Raw genomic sequence first — 18,573 nt, forward strand, 5'->3', positions numbered from 1 at the left:
ACATCAGCGTAGTTACAAGACCGTAAATCAACCGTTATAGGGAAAAAACGAGTACTTTATGAGGAATTGTGAATTTCAGCAATTTCAAGAAACCGACCCCTGTAAAGGGTACCTCGCTTATAATTACTTTTACAAGCTGTAAAGAGCAGACAGGTGATGTTCAGTTAGATTTATCTTTTCACTTTCTAAGCAGCTGCAATCCTTACATTTATTACCATTTCGCCTTAGGGCACAGTTTTGTGTGTCAACCATCAACTCTTCGTGAAGGATTTGATTTTATTTCCAACAGGCTGCTAATGTAGGGAACAATGCAAGCTTTTCCTCCTATGTCCTCGATTCTCTACAAAGCTTTTACTATCAAAGTCATTTGCTTTAGGTCTCCCCTATTTTTATTGCAGTATAAGAGATGCTGTTATTTAATTAGGTTAAAGAGCCTAATTCCCAGCCTGCACTTCAAATTATATCTCATGTACTAAAACCTTATAAAACTTTAATCATTATTATAGCAATTTCCCCGACTTGAAAATTTCTTACATTTTCCCCCAAAATGTTGGGGACAGCATTATAAAAATGATATTTTATTTGCATATGTTTCCCTAGAATACATTAAGAGAGAATTTTCATTTAAGGAAATGCATTTTTACAGGTAACTTTACCTTCGCAAATGCTACAGCAACAGGACCAAAAAATCCCACTGCCCACAGGAAACCATCTCATTTTTCTTTATAGTACAGATTTTTTTTTTTTAAACCAGAAAACTACCAGCACTTCTTTTCCATTTTTTTGGAAGAAGGGATGCCATTTCTTATGAGAGCAATCCTGCACTGTAACTGCCAAGTGGTGCAAATTCAGCTCTGTCTTTGCAGAGCATCATGTAGCTGCCCTAACTTGGAGCTCACCCTCCTTCTGCTTGCAATTTCTCCTCTTGTGCATTACATAAAGTTTCCCTCATTTAAAAAAGCAAAACCAAAACCAGTCCTACGGTCTCCTTTCTCAGGTAAATGGACACCTCCAGGCCATGAGCTAAACACAGCACAGAGAAAAATTCTACATCGATAAAAATGACTTTTTCTTGTTCTTTGGGATTGAAATTCCCCCCCAAAGTTACAAATCTTCTGCTGGAAGCACAGGGACGGCAACAATGGGACAGCTGATGCCCAAGAGCTGGCTACCCCCCGCTCTCATCCAGATGCTTATTCCCTTTTCAGCAAGGGATAAACCAGCTCCAATTACTGTGGCCTAACATGTTATTGAAGGATAACCGTGGGCAGGCTCTTGTCCCACAATAAAAGGTAGGCGGTTCAAGTAGCTTACGTCTGATTTTAATTATACGAATGTTTTAAAAATCTGGTTTCTATCTTGATGTGAGACACGGCTTTCGGTCCTCGCTCAGTTATTAAGGCTGTACCGTGGATTCTACCTCCCAGCAGCGTTATCACAGGACCAGAGGAGAGGAAGACACTTGCAATGAATCCCAACAAACACTTTTTTTTTTAAAGGAAATTAAAGTGCTCCAAAAAGAACAAGAAAAGTGTGAAGTGTAATTTTCCTGACTGGAAAAAAAATGCAGTTTTTAATTCTCCTTTAATACGTTGTTTCATCTGAAGTCTTCTTTAAAATTGGTATATTAAAAAAATAATAAAAAATAGTTGTAATTATCCTTTTGAGATTTACAATGCCTGTTAATAGAAAATAGTATTACTGATAAGAACTCATTTGCAGTAGTTTTCCTCTGCAATCCTGTGTACTTGCTGTTTAAAGGGTTCAGGGTGGGTTTGGACTTCAGCTTGTTTTGGATTTGGGTATCCAACACGACAGGACACAACTGAAGACCTGCATATAAAGCCAGTACAGCACCTGCAGGCTGCGTGGACAACCTCAAAAAAGGCTCTTCCTAATTCTTGAAAACTGAATCGCTCAATTCAAACTCCACTGGGTGGGATGCGATTTGCCTGATTTGGCTGAAATTGCAAGCAGTTGGGTGCAAGGGAATGACACCATCAATGCAGTATCACCAGCTGAATGTGCTGGTGCAAGACCACTGCAGACCTGTCCTCCATTACCTTTGCTGCCTTCTGAATAGACCAGCAAAAAAAAAAAAAGAGAGAAAAAAGGAAAATTCAAGCATGAGTCCGACCTGAGCATCACTCTCCTCCATCCCCAGATGCACAGCCTGAAACCCAGATGCTTGGGCAAGCCGCACGCTATCGATATTAGTCTGACATTACAAACAAGTTGCTGCATTTCCCCCCCCCAAGTATTGATTTGAATCCTTTGCTGTACAGCTTGCAGAGCAGGGGCACTCTTGTGAAAGGTCTCATTAAGTGCCCTGCTTTTATACTCCCAATTAGGACCGATTACGCCCACTGCAGCTGGCAGAGTGACTGCCACTGATTGCAAACGGCTCCGCTTGCAGGGTCTTGGTTTGTCCGACTCCTGGCAGGAAAGAATATGTGATACAAAAAAAGGTCACAGCATCCTCAATATAGTCAAACGCAAGAAACAAAAAAGATTTCACGTATTAAGTACAAGCTGAAAAACGTAGATGCTTGCACCAATTTATACAGGCACGCATCGAATGAATGGGAGTAGTCATGCATGTGGGGTGGCAAATGCGTGCCCGTTTGCAGTTCAACAGCCTGGTCACCGTGGTTTGGTTTCACTGTATGAATAAACTGCGTCTGTTGACAGCAATTAAGGTAACATTTTGTCATCTTTACCAATGCACTGTGCTTCTGTGAAAGGTGAGGGATCACCTGAGGACTCGGACTTGCCCAAACTTTCAGCTTTGCAACAATACCGCTGCTCTGCAATTAGAACTCAAGAAAATAATTGCATGACTTCTAAAATCCATGGACTTTTCACAGGTGTCAGAAGCCACCAGCTTTATTTTCCTTCTCTGTGACCTTTTTAATTTGACGTTGTACATTTTTAATCAGTCAGACAACATGTGTTTAGATGTTATCAAGACAGTAACAAGTCCTCAGCCACGTCTTGAAAACAAAGATTTAGTCACAGGCAGCATCTGGTCCTCCAAATCTCTTTTTCCTCATTTCAAACTCGCAAGGCAAGAACTTGTTCAACTTTTACATCCATCTGAATCTTAAAACTATTACTTTGGATTTTATTTTTTCTTAATTCTCTAACTGGGCCCTACGTTCGTTATCTTTAACGTGGTAATTTCTGTGATGAACCCTCCTGATATCTGTGCACGCATATATAATTTATATGTGCTTTGTTCCTGCCTATACACAACACGCTGTGTCTGATGACACAATGTCTGATTGTGAAGGGTGAGCTGTGGCTAGCAGAAAAGAATGCTAAAATGCTGTGGGAATGACAATTAGAGACAAAGTGAGAAATTCCTTCCACGTCCCTCCCTGGTTTATATCTGTTTTATGCTGCAGCGTTTTTGCTCAAAACCTTTTCCTGCTTCCCTCTCCTAAGTCAGTTGGGTTACCTTGCCAGACAGAAGTAATTGTCCTGATTTAGCAAGAAGCCAAGTGAGAATTATGGAGCAAAACAGAGCCAGAGTTTGATAGCTCTGAAAGTTACACACTTGATTTCCATGACAATAGAGACCCAAATACCTTGCAGGACCTCAGAAGGAAGAACAGTGACTTTTGAAGAACTGGATTTACAAGTATCTCATGATAACATGAAGAAGAAAGGGGAAGAGAAAAAAAAATGTGTGGTGTGCAGAGTAAGGAGACAAGAACCTCTGATTTTCATTTAGTAATTGGCAGATCTGAGATTCAGGGCATCATCAGATACATACAGCTGTCTGTCTCTCTTCTTTGCATCTCAGTTCCTGCACAGCTTCATAAGCCTTCCTGTTATTTTCAGACATTTGTACCTGTTTATACTCATTTCTCCAAATTTAGTAAAAGCATCTTTGTTTACAAGTATCCCTCTGGCACTTTCAACTCCTTGCTTGAAAGAAACAGTCCTGTGAGGCACACATGAGAAGTGCCACTGGTTGCAAACAAATCTCTACGTACGAAGGAAAAAGGGTAAGTACACCACAAGGGATTGAAAAGACATAGCTGCTCCTAGGGTTGAACTGTGGGATTAAAAAATAGAACACAAAACCAAATGTAACTGTGTGTTCTTACCCAGATTTGGGCTGTGACAGCCAGGTGAGTTTTGTCACACTACAATAAAAGCCTCCCGATAGAGAAGGGGAGGAACCTGGGGGAGTTCCCCTGAACTCTTCCCACCTGTCGAGCAGGCAAATGATGGAGTTCAGGGAACGTTCTGGAGCTCATCGCCCACTTTTGCATCATGGAAAACAAAACCCTCACACATTTAAAGCCAGCATGAATAAAGTCACTTGCTGCTAAAGTAAAAAGGAACGTGATTTTGTTGCTTCTGCAAGAACCCCTGGCAATACAGAAGTCACTGATATCCAAGCATACCACACAGATTGGTTAAACTGGAATGCTACAGCCAGATAAGCACTGCATTAGAATTATTGCCTTCTCAGATGTCAACTCCAGCACGTATCAATTTTGTTACACATTAAAATAAAATTACAGGTCATTTACCGAAGGCAGTAACACATGTGCATACAATAAAGCGTAACAGATGTTCAAGAAATTAATGCCAATTAGTAATAATTCCCTATACTGACTAAAGATGAAGGATTGGACAGCGGGGCTGATTATATTTTCCTCTTTCTAGAATCTTAAAGAGAAAACTTAATCAGAATTACTGTCTCCTCATTCCTCATCTGCAAATATAAGAGGACTCTGCCTGTTCACAAGGGCAGGACAGTTCCATGGTTTGCCCCAGCTCCAGTTATATCCTACTTTTAGGTGATGTTGCTCAAGAATTATGGCATGCCCCAAGCAACTGACCTAAGATAGGGATATTTCTGAACCTGGCAGATGCCCTGTTCTTGTGCCTCTCAGTCCTATCTTATTCTGTCTCTATTATGACGTAATGTCTCATAAGGAGTCTTATAAAATGATACCTCTTAAATGATTTAGATTCAAACTGATCTTCCATATAGTATTGTTTAGAAGTATATACTTCTAAACTATTGTTTAGAAGTTTAACATAGAAATGTATCTAGTTCACAAAAATGCCACCATTAATCACAGAAATTGTAAGCACTGGAAGTATTTCAGTGTATGAAGACAGACATTACACCACCCAGAAACTCAAAAAGACCAACCTAACATGTAGCAAATCAGTAACAACTGCAGAATTATCAGAAAATACTCTTCTCTTCAAAGATGCCACTGTTCCTTTTGATTGATATGTGAAACCTTAATTTTTTTTTTACCAATTTCTGTTTCTGCAACAATACATTATCCATGTAAACAACACAAGAATTTCCCAAACTGATGCCAGCAAAATAGGAAGTAGCAGAACTGAACGTACCTGCTGATAGAAAAAATTTAAAGTCGGTTTGTCCTCAGTGAACTGGTTTAGAAATCCTTTTGGCAAATACCGAATTCGCAGTTCGTATCTGAAAAGTAAGAAAGAGAGAATTAAACTGGTGAGATGAGCATTCATCAAGAGTTCCTCACAATTAAAGACAGTCTTCAAAGGTGGTGCGAAAAAGAAGATAAAACCAAAACAAACTAAGGGAAGTTGTCTCTTTTGACCATTCAGAAAACTAAACTGAGGGCACTGGGTACACAACATTTCCTAAAGACCCTTCCATCGGAGCTTTGTATAGAAGCAAACCTAAAACCCTGGTGCCTTGCCTTCCCAAAGCTTCAGGGGGGACTGAAGCATCAGGACTCAAGCAGATATGTGATCAGGACCGGATCCATAGGAAGGGTGAACCCATAGAGGTGATGACAGCAGGTCACCAGCCGTAACCACTGGCACGACCCCCTGGCAAGAGCCTTTATCTCTTGGTCATCAGCAGTGTGATTCTCCACGCACAGATCCCAAGTCCTCCAGACAAAACAAGGGCGTGCTGAGGGAAAACGGCTCAGCTCCTTCTTGGATCCAGTGCTGCAATGTTCACCTCTGCTTTCTTTTAGCAATTAACTGGGCTGCCCACGACCAGGGTTTATATGGGGCTATGAGGAGTCCCACACAACAGATTGCAATGAGAAGCTGCGGGGTTCTTCTTTGCTTTGAAATAACTGGAAATACGTTGTCTAGTTAGAAGTCAAACTAAGGAAAACATTTAGAAACTGGAAACAAACGCATGCATTGCATGCAAATGAGCAATATTTCAAATGAAGGGTTTTCCACAGCACAGCAAGTCTCCTTGTACACAGAAAACAATCTTCAGGCTGGAGGATATACATGAGTTGGAGGAGACCACCAGGCAGAAGCGAGAAAAAGCCTCGAAGTCACATTTAATGAGTCATTTTCTGAGAGTTTGTCCATTTCATGATACACAGAGGATACCTGGTTATTCACTGAAATTTTAACGATAAGGCAAATTGTATCTCTGGGTGTTTAAGTGCCAAGGAGAGAAGGCAGCAGGCACACAGGACCCAGAAGCAGAAAAGCAGAGTGCTCCCTATCACCACCTCATATTCATCACCCTCTATCCCCTAGATTTCATCACTGAACACCACTGCAGAGATCGATACGGAACCAATCTGTATAGAAAAAGGACCCATTTGCACTTTTTTCTTTGTTCTGTAACCCAGTATGTTTTAATTGTCCTGCTACATTTTAATATCAACACCACTGTGCTCTGAAAGCCATCCTTATTATTCCTCCTCGTTTCTCAAGTGCACTTTCTCCTCCTATTCTCAGTGCTTGCTTTTGCTGTTTCTGAGCTCCTCTCCTCGGCATCGCCTCCCAGGCCTCATTACAGGAGGCAAGAAGCAGGAAAAGAGCATTCAAAAGTGAAGATCCAGCCTCCGCATAAAAAAAAAGAAAGTGGGGTGTACAGATACCTGAATGCAGCAGGGTTATCCACATTGCAGAACTTCCCGGTTAATTAAAAGCAGCTTCGTTATGCCCATTCCTTTCACCTCTAAAGCAGTCTGACAGCCTTTCCCCTTGGAGCTGAATTTAAGCAGATCGCTGGATGTTATTAGAAAATCCACTACCTATTTTATTACTGTTAGGATTGTTTTGTACTAGGGACTTGCAAATACGTAGTGAAGGCTAACGTGCAACTCGAGGGTATTTGCATGGCATAAAAGAATTGAAATATCAAACCAAACAACAGCAAAAAAGCAAAACCAGCTGAAAAAAAATCTGAATCTTGCAAGCAGAGGTCACTTGCCTTGGGCACAAACCTACGACAGGAGGGCGATGTGAGGAGGAAGGATCCATCCTATTCCCTTTTTAATTGGCAAAATATTCAAATTAATTTCCCCCAAGTAGAGCCCGTTTTGCGCGTGACAGTAATCAGTATGGGATCTCCCTGGGTTTACCCTGTCACACGAGCTTTTTTCACCCTATTTTTCTTCCCCTGCCCTGTTAAGAGTGCCAGCGTCAGCCCACCACTGGGGTATCTACTGCCACAAGAGCCTCGCCAAGAGGACTTTCTACATCCTGGAAGCATTATTAGGATTCAACGTGTGCGTTTCACACATCTTATTTAACCAGAGAATCACAGAACTGTAGGGGTTGGAAGGGACCTCGAAAGATCATCGGGTCCAACCCCCCTGCCAAAGCAGGTTCCTCAGAGCAGGCTGCCCAGGTAGGCGTCTAGACGGACCTTGAATATCTCCAGAGAAGGAGACTCCACAACCTCTCTAGGCAGCCTGTCCCAGTGCTCCGTCACCCTCACCGTGAAGAAGTTCTTCCTCACGTTGGTGCAGAACTTCCTGGGCTCCATTTTGTGGCCACTGCCCCTTGTCCTATCCCCACAAACCACTGAAAAAAGGTTGGCCAAATCCCTCTGTCTCCCACACTTAAGGTATTTGTAAACATTGATGAGATCCCCTCTCAGTCTTCTCTTCTCCAGGCTGAACAGACCCAGGTCTCTCAGCCTTTCCTCACAGGGAAGATGCTCCAGGCCCTGTATCATCATTGTGGTCCTCTGCTGGACTCTTTCCAGCAGATCCCTGTCCCTTTTTTGTACCAGGGACAGGTACGGGATAATGACAGATTCTGAAGATGGGATCAAATTTTCACACTACATGAATGAAAAGAACCCTTTATTTGGTCTTCCAAAGCATAAAGAACAAACACTGGCTAAACTCCATCAGTCACCCTACACCTCTTCTCCTACTTTTCAGTCCTGCAAGCAGAAATCAGACGTCACTCAGGCCTGAAGAGATGGATATGGAACTTATCTCAAACCTCCGAGATTCAGTCACCCTTGTAAAGAGATAAGAAAATATAGGAGAAGCAGCATTTCCTATTTACAGAGACCTGCCTGCTTCACTGAGGAGCCATGAAATATATTGCTTTTTGCAACAGGATCTCATGAGCAAATCAAGCAAAGTAAAAAACCTGGGCTGGGCCAGCAGTAGTGACCTTCATTACCTATTTATAAACCAATCTCTGACTACACTTATGGGAACGAAGAACCTGATTTCCAAAGGCCAGCTCAAGGATGGGCTCGATTTTCAATCTCCTGTAAATTTACTCTTTGAAATGCAGCCAGCTGAAGAGGATGCCAGGTCCCTTCTCACTAAACTGGTCTGCTCGCTGAGCCAGTCAGCCAGTTAATGTTCACCTCCCTGAAGTTCGCTAAAAACACTACCAGAAGACTTGTGTGGAAGCTATGAAAACTTACAGCACAGGACCGACAAGTTCTGGGGCTTCCTTTGGGGTATTTTACCTTTTAGAGCCAAAGCACAAGCGACGTCCCGTTACGAGGAGCATTTTTACCCACACACCAACCCAAGTGGAAGAGCCCTACCCCAGAAGGAACAACCTGTTCCAAGAGATAATCATTTGTTACATGAACCTTTTTTGATTTTCCCTTTTGTTTTGGGACAAAAAAAGGCCAGCCAATGGAACAGTGCTTTGGCACGTACCATTTTTAAGAGACAGGAAGGATAGCTGCTGTGATTGCTGAGTCTGATCAAAAATGACCAGGGCTGATGCTGTGGTTTAAGAGTCCTGCACCCTGGTAATCCTACTTCACCTCACTGTGCAAGGATAAAAAAGACAGTTAAGGGAGGAAGCTTCTTTCATCTTCTACCCTTATGCCCTTTGGAACACCCAATCATTAAAATAATACTACAAGTGAAGAGGAATTTCTTCATTAAAAAGTGAGTTTAATGCAATGCCCAGGTCTGCCTTGCTGGCATAAACACGAAGAGGAAACCTGAAGCAAATAAATCAAAGGCACTCCGGTCTTTATTACCTTCCCATAAAAGAGCACCGGGATTTTGTTTGTATTCCTCTTGTCATCTGGGATTGTCTTGCACACGCAGCTGTACGGGCCTTCACACAACCGAACACTTAATGAAGAATTAACAATTTATGCTAGGCTAAGATAAACCTACCAGAGGCAGTGTTGGTGGAATTCAATAATGAACAAAACTGAGGCTGCTTCTGGACGACCACAGTTATTCTAAAGCAACTGCATGAAACCATGCTCAGATTTTACAAATACTTCTGTAGTGGTAAACCCTGGACATCTCCAGGATAAGGCAGTATTGCCCAAACTGGCATAAAGCAGACTCGAGAATATTTATTTCCGAAAAGCTATCACAAACAAATAAGCACGCGGTTCCAATAATTATAACGCTGAAGACTTTTTGGCACCAGGACTGAGATACGTTTGGAATTTTCTGATGCTAGGAGGAATCATCTTCATTTCCAGAGAATAAAACAAAAGGGAAAAGGGTATTTGGTCTGATACGGGTAGCTAGCATGAATATTCCTGAAGTGAAGGTGCAGTTAATACGTGCCTTCTACCTGAATTTTAGCGCCAATCTTTGTAGGAAAAACTGAAGTATTAGGTCTCTACTGATTATTTTTTTTAACCCCAAGATAGTTCAACATTTGCTATCTCGTGCAAAATACAAACCATTTTTAGCAGTCAGGAGGTCAAAGGAGTATGTAAAGGCAAACGTGAGGGTGGGAAAAAAAAAAAGACTTGCAGTAAGCAATGATTTCCTGCTCGTCTTCTGCCACGTAATTGAGGTTATCCCCCAGCAGTCTGGCAAAGCTAAATTGTCTGTGCTCCTGCAGCTGAGCTGCTTGCTGTAGGAAGAGGGAAGAGAATTTGAAATGACAGAATTTTGGGCGACCTCATTGCCCTGATGTCCGCTATTATTTACTCTTCCTAAGCTCTAACTACAGCTGTGTCATCTGAGGCAGAGCCACAGCCCTGCTGTTCCCCATCACTAACCTCTGCAGGACTATAAATAGCGCAGGACGAGACAAAAGATCTGTACACGGGAGGTGGATTTTACTCTGGAAACTTTTGCGTACATCCTACTGACAAACAGTGCAACTTCTAGTATCTGGATCAGTCCAGGAAAACGTTTGAGACCTTATTTGTGAGCAATGAATATACAGCCCTTTAAATTTAGATAATTAAAAAAAAATCACACGAGAGGCAGTTATTGGGTTATTAATACTATAGGAAGCTTTTCATTTAAGACCCATGCCAAGACTTCTCTCCCTTAACCAATCTAAATGTTTTTACAAGTACTGTCATATGATCTTAAACACTCTGTTTTACGGTATTACAAATATGACAGCAACGTTTTGATTATGCACAGCAAACCTCCACAGGTTTCAAAGGTATGTCAGCTGCATGTATTCGATAAAACATAAAATGACTCCCTGGAAAGGTACTGAATAATTTACGTCTTATCATAGCTCTTTCATGAGTATTTTATCCAATTCCTTTCCACAAACTTCAAAACAATCATTTACCTTTGCTTTTAAAACTGATTAACTCTGTTCTGCAACGTGTACCGCGTGAGTTGCACCACGTAATAAAAATGGAACTGGCACTCGTACACTATGTACGAAATTTCAACCAGCATAAATAATTCACATCTTCCACGCAGCGTGACCATCAGGGAAGGGATTCAGGAATCTCTTACTTCCCAAGCTGTGATTTCACAGTATTATCAAGGAAAAAAATGACTGTGCAGTAAAGAAGGATAAATACTGCTGCACATCCCAGAAACCATAAAATGTAACGTGCACAGAAGAGAACATGCGACATTTCTGACACCCAAGTTTTAAACATTGCTGATTTGTTTGATATATGGAAGTCAGGACACTAACGAGAATTTATAAACTGTGACATCTGCTGGTATACGACCCTAACTCAATTTACAAGAAATTAAGACTATTGACAACAATTCTGCAGAAGACAATAATTGCAGCCTTCAAAATAACAGCAAGTTTTGCACAAATGGTGGTTATGAACGTAAAACACGGAGAAAAACATGCACAAAAGATGGGACTCACTAGACGTATCACAGGTTTTGCAGGCTTTTGGGATGAACGTCTGAGATTTGCTCCTACTTTATACCTCCTCTAAATTCCAGGTTAGACCTATCTGTTCTCCGTTTGCAGGAAACCCCTTCCAACAACAAAAACCATTTTTTACCGCTTCCAGCTCTTCAATGTGAAAAGCATTTTATCCTGTTCCACCAAAAGAGGATCTTCCTTAACAAAGCAAATTATAGAGGCAGCTTTTAAGACAAGGCAAAGGCTCGCACGACTTGATTTTGACACTAAACGGATCTATGGTCTTACTTCCATTCTTCTGGAGGGTGGGCTAGTTCAAATTTCTCTCTCACGTTGGACACCCCCATGTCCAGGTGTAGCCAGTGAACCTCCTCAGACTGCAGATGGCTGAGCCGCAACCCATAGCAGGCCACGTTTTTCACTTTGTGACTGTCCACAATCTTCTGAATTATGCCCTGAAACAGAGAAACACACACTCCTTACAAGCTGCAACATGCAAAATAAATATATATTTAAACAAAAAACACAGTAAGGCTTTAAAATGTAACCATGTTATATGCTATACAGAATACTAAGCAATAAATCAGATATTCTTATTAAAAATACTAAACATTTTAAGCTCATGTTTCAGATAAAACATTTACAGTTTCTGAAGCTTTACTGACATAGCTTCAGAAATCGCTGCATAAAAAGGTTTATATGAATCTTATCAAAATTAAGTCACTATTCCCTCCATGTAAAATAAAATAACAAAATGCAAACTATAAAAAGCAGATTTGTGGATGAAAGTGAAAGTTATTTGTTCAAGAAAAAACACCATCAGCCTTTAAAAAATCTCTCTCTGTCTACATCTGGAAAATTATGTTAGATTTTCATGCTGCTTAGAGCCTGAGCAGCCAGGATTTAGCAGGTCACAGCCCCTTGATTTCGCTGCCCCCCACTCATTTGCTCCTGAGCTTCAGCACAGATCCCATACAAAATGAGGGAATTGGACAGTAACTGAAGACGACTCAAAAAAAACAAATGCGCTGCTTGTTGGTCCCGAGGTAACTTTCACAATTTGAGGATCTCCTGCCAGAGAAAGGACCCGCGCAAAAAGCACCCAACAGATTGCCTCTTTCCTTCCCAAATATGACACACGGTAACTAAAATTCCAATGTTTTAATAGCGCATGGATTAGCAACCTCTCAAGTGCCGTGTGCCGGGCTGTCCTGCTCTTAGCCAGATTAGAAAGCTAGCAGGAGACCAAAGTTGCTGCTTCGCAGCCTGCTGGAAGGTAAAACGTGTCCCTGGCAGGCAGCAGAGCCCTGCCAGGGCTGAGTTCCCAGCTCAGCAGGAGCACGGGCTATCGCTGCTCCCAGACGCTGCTTTCAGGAAATCATCGTCCTCTGCTGCTGACCCTGTAACGATCCCGATGCATCCTACTGAAAACGCTCGTGTGGGCATGCACGTATGTGCAAATACCCAGGTACAGACACAAGCTGCTGAGCCTTGAGCAGAATTTCAGAAAACGTGTAGGCAACAGGAAGTTTTGCGAGCTGTTGGAGCTGGTCAGGCAAAAGTTTGCTACGCCATGGCATTGTTTGCCCAAAGTTATGAGTTTATATCCTAAATAAATCATTTAAGACCTTGATTCTGCAAATTAAGCATGCAGAAAACAGCAAAAAATATTAAAGAAGCACTCTATCTGAGTAGAGGGGGAAGTTGCTACGTGTAGGAGTGGAACCGTGCTTTTGGTGAGTGTGCTCACACTTGTTATCAAACTGCAACCTTGGAAAGATCTTCCTATGGCAACAGAGCACACAGTGAAATGCAAAATAAAACTGTTTAAAGCCTGCAAGAAGGAAAGACAAATTGTGTTAAGTTTAGAGTGAGTTAGAAGCAGTGCAATGAAGCTCAGCACCCTGTCTCCAGCAGCAGCAGCACCCTCAGCATCCTCCTCGATACCAGAGGTGCCCCAAACCCTTGTGCTCCTGACCAGGAGGTGCCAAATCCTCACTGCCAAGTGGATTACGAGGTCGATGCTTGCAGGAAGATGGACACAAACAGCAAAGTGCATGAAATGCTTGCGTAGGACTTTATCATACGGGAGGGATGCTTCAGAACACGCTGGGCAAGTCAAACTCTTGGAGCGGCCGCTACCTGCTGGCAGCAGCACGCCGACAGGGCAGCGAGAGCTGAGCCCAGGAGCCAACCTGCTGGGACAAACGTCCAGCACAAACGAAAATCATCTCCCTGCAGGCTGGTAAAACCACCGAAGGAAAGAACCACAGCGGCCAGGGCTGGATGCCTGGGGAAAGAGGCAACACCAGACGAGCACATAGATGCTGCCCAAAGCACTCTGCCAGCCTCTGACTATTTTTATCCCGAGGATTTCCTGAGCCAAGCCTTGTGTCATTCATCAGCCTTCAATGAGACTCTTCCAATTCCTCGTCCAGTCTCCCCTTAAGGCTATTCACTTCCTCCACCCTTCACCAACCGGTTGCAAGGGTCTCTTACCCAGACGGTGGGCGGGTTAGAGCTGAATTAAAGGTATTGACCACAGGCTACAAAACGGTTAAGTTTGTTTCTTGCCTCTATTTCTGGGTCTTTGTGTCAGGGAGCAAATACTGCAGAAGAGCTGCCAGTATCCAGGGAAACACACAACAACCCAGCGCTCTCAGAAGTGACAAAGAGAGGAACTTGTAATTTAACCTCTTCTTCACCCAGAGGACTGTCTCTGCTTAGTCAGTGAAGCCTCATGTTTTGGCAGGCGTGCTTTCCCCTGAAGGGCACCCCGCCAGCTTTTCCATACGCATGCAGCCAGAAGAGATTTCATTCATTTTTGTCGCTGACTGAACGCTGCGTGAATCGAGGACGTAGCACGCAGCGTTGGGCTCTGGAAAGCCAACCCTTCCCACGTCTCTGGATGCTGTCAGTCCAGAGCAAAAACGGGTGTGCATGTTCTTAACAGACAGCCATGCCTGCTGTGAGAAGAAATGACTTTGGAAAGAAAAAAATCTTTTTTTTTTTTAATGATCATTAACAACCAAGCATACGGCAGCTGAAACCATTAGCATCTCAGGAAAGAATCAGGCTGGACATTTAAGAGCCTCTGATTTTCAGGTTGAAATTTTGAAAGGAGTGGAAGAAGCCAGTTGTCTTCATTCCTGCCAAGAGCAAGTGAGATTTTCAAGCCTCTATCCCTTTTACACTATCGCAGAATCATTAAAGTTGGACAATTCTAAACCCATCACAGAATCACTATAAAAACACAGAGATTTGTATTATTATTTATTTCAGGAGGGCACAATAACCCCTCGGGTCAAGCAGTTAGTTCCACACTAAGAAAATAAATAGCAAGAGCCCACACTGTAACTCAAAGTTGAATAATCGGTGCTAAGGAGATGGCAGTATTGGTGCAAAGGGGTCAAGTGTTTGAAAATATAACCTGAGAACTGCTGGGTATACCCAGAAATGATACTTAATGTGTAACAAACATGTAGGTTTCTTCTTCTTTTTGATTTAGGAAATCCCAGTGAGCTCATTCAGCCGCAGCCAGAATCAAGAATCAGAAGTAAGGCTACGTGGTGGTGGTCAAGCTGCTCAAAGTGCCTACGGCCAGTCTGCAACGGAAACCTCTCAAGTAAAACATCCGTTGGTTAATTAATTCTTTATTAACGTATCAGTGAAGGTGAATTTGAATCGTGTAGAGTTTCAAACACCATGTCGAGCCTCCTCGGGTCGTGGGCAGCCTCCCCGGGCCAGGCGGAGGTGCTGGGGTGCCGAACAAAGCCGCTGCCATCGCTGCGGGACGGGCGACGGCTTCTCTGCCTTGCCAGAAGCACGCCTGGCGTTCTTCGCAGGGCAGGACCAGAATGCTTAATCAGCAGTTCCCAGACAAATAATTTAACTGCTTGAGCACCGCACAATAGGGACTGAACACCCCGCTGGGCTACGTCCCAACAGTCTTTGAAGGGGAAGTGCTGCCAAAAAAATCTGAAGTCTCTCCAGCCTTAACAGCTTAACAGCTTTTTGGGGAGCTCCTCAGGTGTGTTCTTGAGTGAAAAGAGAAACGGGTAAGGAAAATCAAAAGTTTCAACCTTGATAACGAACTTACGGCCCCACACCCATCCCTGATAGAAATACTGGTGGGAGAGCTGCACCCCAGCAGACACCTGCATCAAATAGGATTTTATCTGGGTGTAAGCAGGGTACCTGCACGGACGTAAACTCCTGTTAGGAATTTTCACCCGTCCGTTGTCATCCTCATCTAAACACGGGACAACTGTAATGAAGTCACACCGAACGCAAGCTGAATGCCGCTTACTGTAATCACATCGCCTTTAATTAGGTTTGCGGAGCTGACATTTACATCCCAAACAAAAAATAGGCTAGTGCAGCTGAGCAGGAGAGAACAGGAAGCCCTTAGAGGAATTTCCTCTCAATAATAGGTGATAGGTCACCTTTTCCTTACCTTTAGCCCAGAGGGAAGGCAAAAAAAAGCTTTTTCTACAGCTATCAAACTGGGCAGCACTGAGGTTTATTCCTTCATCCAAAGAACCCACGCATTCAACACAGATAACTCGCAAAACAGATTAATATTTGTCCTCTGTTACAAGGAAAAAGTGCCCCAAAATAGAATTTACAATACAGCATAGTTAGGATGCTGTTGAAAAAAAATCAAGGCAGGCCAAAGAAAGGCTGAACAGCGCAGGATGATAACCTCGGCTCTTGCAGGATGCATCAGTATCATCTTGTGCTCCTGCAAACGAGTGAAAATGAATTGCTTGCTTGTAAATTAACCAAGCTGATGTGCTACTATGAATAAATTGAAGTTGGAATAATATGCTCCCAGTGTGACTACAAACCTCATTTCCCTATTTAGCAGGAAGGAGAAAGTCTCCTGCACTAGAAAAAGCCTTTAAGCGGCACCTCCTACACAGGGACACGGTGTTAATATTTGTGAGGCTCTGAAATATGTCCAATGCTATTTATACATCACGTATTATCATTTCTGATGAGCGATTTATGTGGGGAGCTTAAATGAAGAGCTGAACAAAAGTAAATGACAAAGCTCTGGTGCAAGTTAATTTTACAATTTCCGTAAAACTCCAGAATGCCTTTGCAATGCCAAGGTTTGACCAAGCATCACCCGCTCCGATGATGCTTTGAACAGCTCACGTCCCTGTTTTTAAACATTGTCACGTTGCTTTTTCTCTCTCTCTCCCCCCTGCACTGATCCCACAAACACGTCCCACAAAAACATGGATCACTCATCCCAAGTGCCAAATAATGGAGGACCTCTGGGTACACGCTGACAAATGCCCAGCTGCTACATTTCATCCACGGAGATCCAGAGCATCCACAAGTAAAGCGGGCACTCTAAAGACCAAAGGTGTTTGTGTGTGTTACAATTAGCTTGATTATTACTAGTATACCTTCTTTTTTCTTATGCTGCTTCCATTTGCAGGTCTGTAGTTGTGTTCTTGATAATTTTTTCAAGTTCTCAGAAGTGAAGTTCATAGAAATTAAAAATACAACTTTGTCTTCTCAGCTGGTGCAATGCAGGTAGGCGTATAGCAGAGAAGAGGAAGAGAAAATGCTAAGTGGTACTTATTTTCTAGCTCCTTTGTGACATCAGGATGGATTTTGTTTATTTCTACACAGATGTAACTGATGTTAGGAAGTGGTACGCTCGCTCCAGTCCAATTCTACTATGTCCGAAGGTTCCTGTGGCTCTAAGCACATGTATTACTGTATATTGGATTCAGATGTGTAGCCCTTGCTGCCTGCAGCTGACTTCTACCAAGTAAAAAATCCTCAGCTGGCATCGTTTTCAGTCCTGCTGGCATTCACAGGCTCTTTCCACTGAAGATGAAAGGACTTTTAGTGTGGCCAACCTGCTAGCCCCATACCACATTATCATAAGAACCTATTTTAAAAGAGAAACCTAGTAGATAAAATCTACTTAGAGCACTTTAGCATAGATAAATTAGAAAAGCTCTGCAACACGCCCAATCCCCTATAACTCTTCAAGATACCTGCTTGGTTTAGGTGGAATATACCTGGCCCATCCAGCAGCTGGGAAGCCACGTGTTCAATTTCTGGCTACCTGGGAGCAGCACCCTGGTAGCCCGTCGGGATCGGTATCACTCAGACCAGCTCTGCTCCAGACTAAGCACAGTATCCACTATATTTTGTCCAGATATCAGGTCAAAATAAGGCGGGTTATAAAAGGGGGAAAAGGCTTGAAGGACAGAGAGGAAGACAAATGGGTGGAACCCTGGCTAGAAGCAAGTCTCATAGACTGAAGCTTGACGGATATGCCTCTAATTCCCTCCAGATAGGTAATATCCTTCTTGATGTATGGTTGGAGACCAGGAATGCTGCAGTGGATGATGAGGGATGCTCACAAAAAGCTTTAAGAGCCTGGTGGTGCAGTAATTCTGCAGACCCGAGCAGTGCCAGCACGAACAGGCATTTCCTTTCGTCCTACAGCCTTCTCAGCTGGGTCCATCTGCAGCATGATGCAGCTAACAGGACTGCAGAGCTGATCTGGGTTAGAAACGCCACTGAAAGAATGATTCACTTGGACTGAGCTTGCTTGGAAGAAAACAAACCTGAGTAACAATCCAGGTGTGATGCAAGTCGGTCAATAACCTGGTTTGACACTTCTGGTTGTAGTTTCTACGTAAATAACGCCACTTCTCACAATGACTATTCAAGAATCAATGGTTCTTGAAGGAACTTTTGAGAGCTAGAAGTTGAAAAGAAGATATAATGGATGCGAACTGGACACCTTTGGGGTGGGAATGCAGAGCATGAAGCAGAACTGCACTTGACCAAAAAGCTTTCACAGAATCACAGAATAGTCTAGGTTGGAAGGGACCTCCAAGATCACTGAGTCCAACCTCTGACCTAATGCTACCAAGTCCTCTGCTAAACCATATCCCTAAGCTCTACATCTAAACGTCTTTTAAAGACCTCCAGGGTAGGTCCTTTGTAACTAGACCAACTCACACAACCTTTTCAACGGCTTGTTTAACAAAAAACCACCCTCCAACCCCCCCAAGCTGCTAAATGTCAACAGTGCTTTCATTTCTCCATCAAATAGGGTAGTTACACCTTTGCTTCAACCACACCTGGTAAGAGAAAAGCAATTTACTTGTGACTGATGATCAAGCTGTGGTGGCACTGCTTGCATTCAGGGCACGTTGAGACCATTGAAATTCCGTTTTGGCAACAGCCACCCACTCACATGCC

General features: G+C 42.9%; 1 protein-coding gene across 14 annotated transcripts in view; it reads right to left on the bottom strand.

Annotated features, from left to right (window-relative positions):
• The window catches only part of PTK2 (protein tyrosine kinase 2), a 197,262-nt gene that overhangs the window by 90,689 nt on the left and 88,000 nt on the right, over positions 1 to 18,573 (bottom strand). For all 14 annotated transcript variants that reach the window (XM_035318395.1, XM_035318393.1, XM_035318405.1 and 11 more), the window contains 2 exons: positions 11,617 to 11,783; positions 5,389 to 5,476 (listed from right to left, as the gene is read on the bottom strand). In XM_035318395.1, the coding sequence (XP_035174286.1) occupies positions 5,389 to 5,476; positions 11,617 to 11,783 (255 nt within the window). The remainder of the gene's footprint in view (positions 1 to 5,388; positions 5,477 to 11,616; positions 11,784 to 18,573) is intronic.

Source organism: Oxyura jamaicensis, chromosome 2, assembly GCF_011077185.1.
Source record: "Oxyura jamaicensis isolate SHBP4307 breed ruddy duck chromosome 2, BPBGC_Ojam_1.0, whole genome shotgun sequence".
Taxonomy (NCBI): Eukaryota; Metazoa; Chordata; class Aves; order Anseriformes; family Anatidae; genus Oxyura; species Oxyura jamaicensis.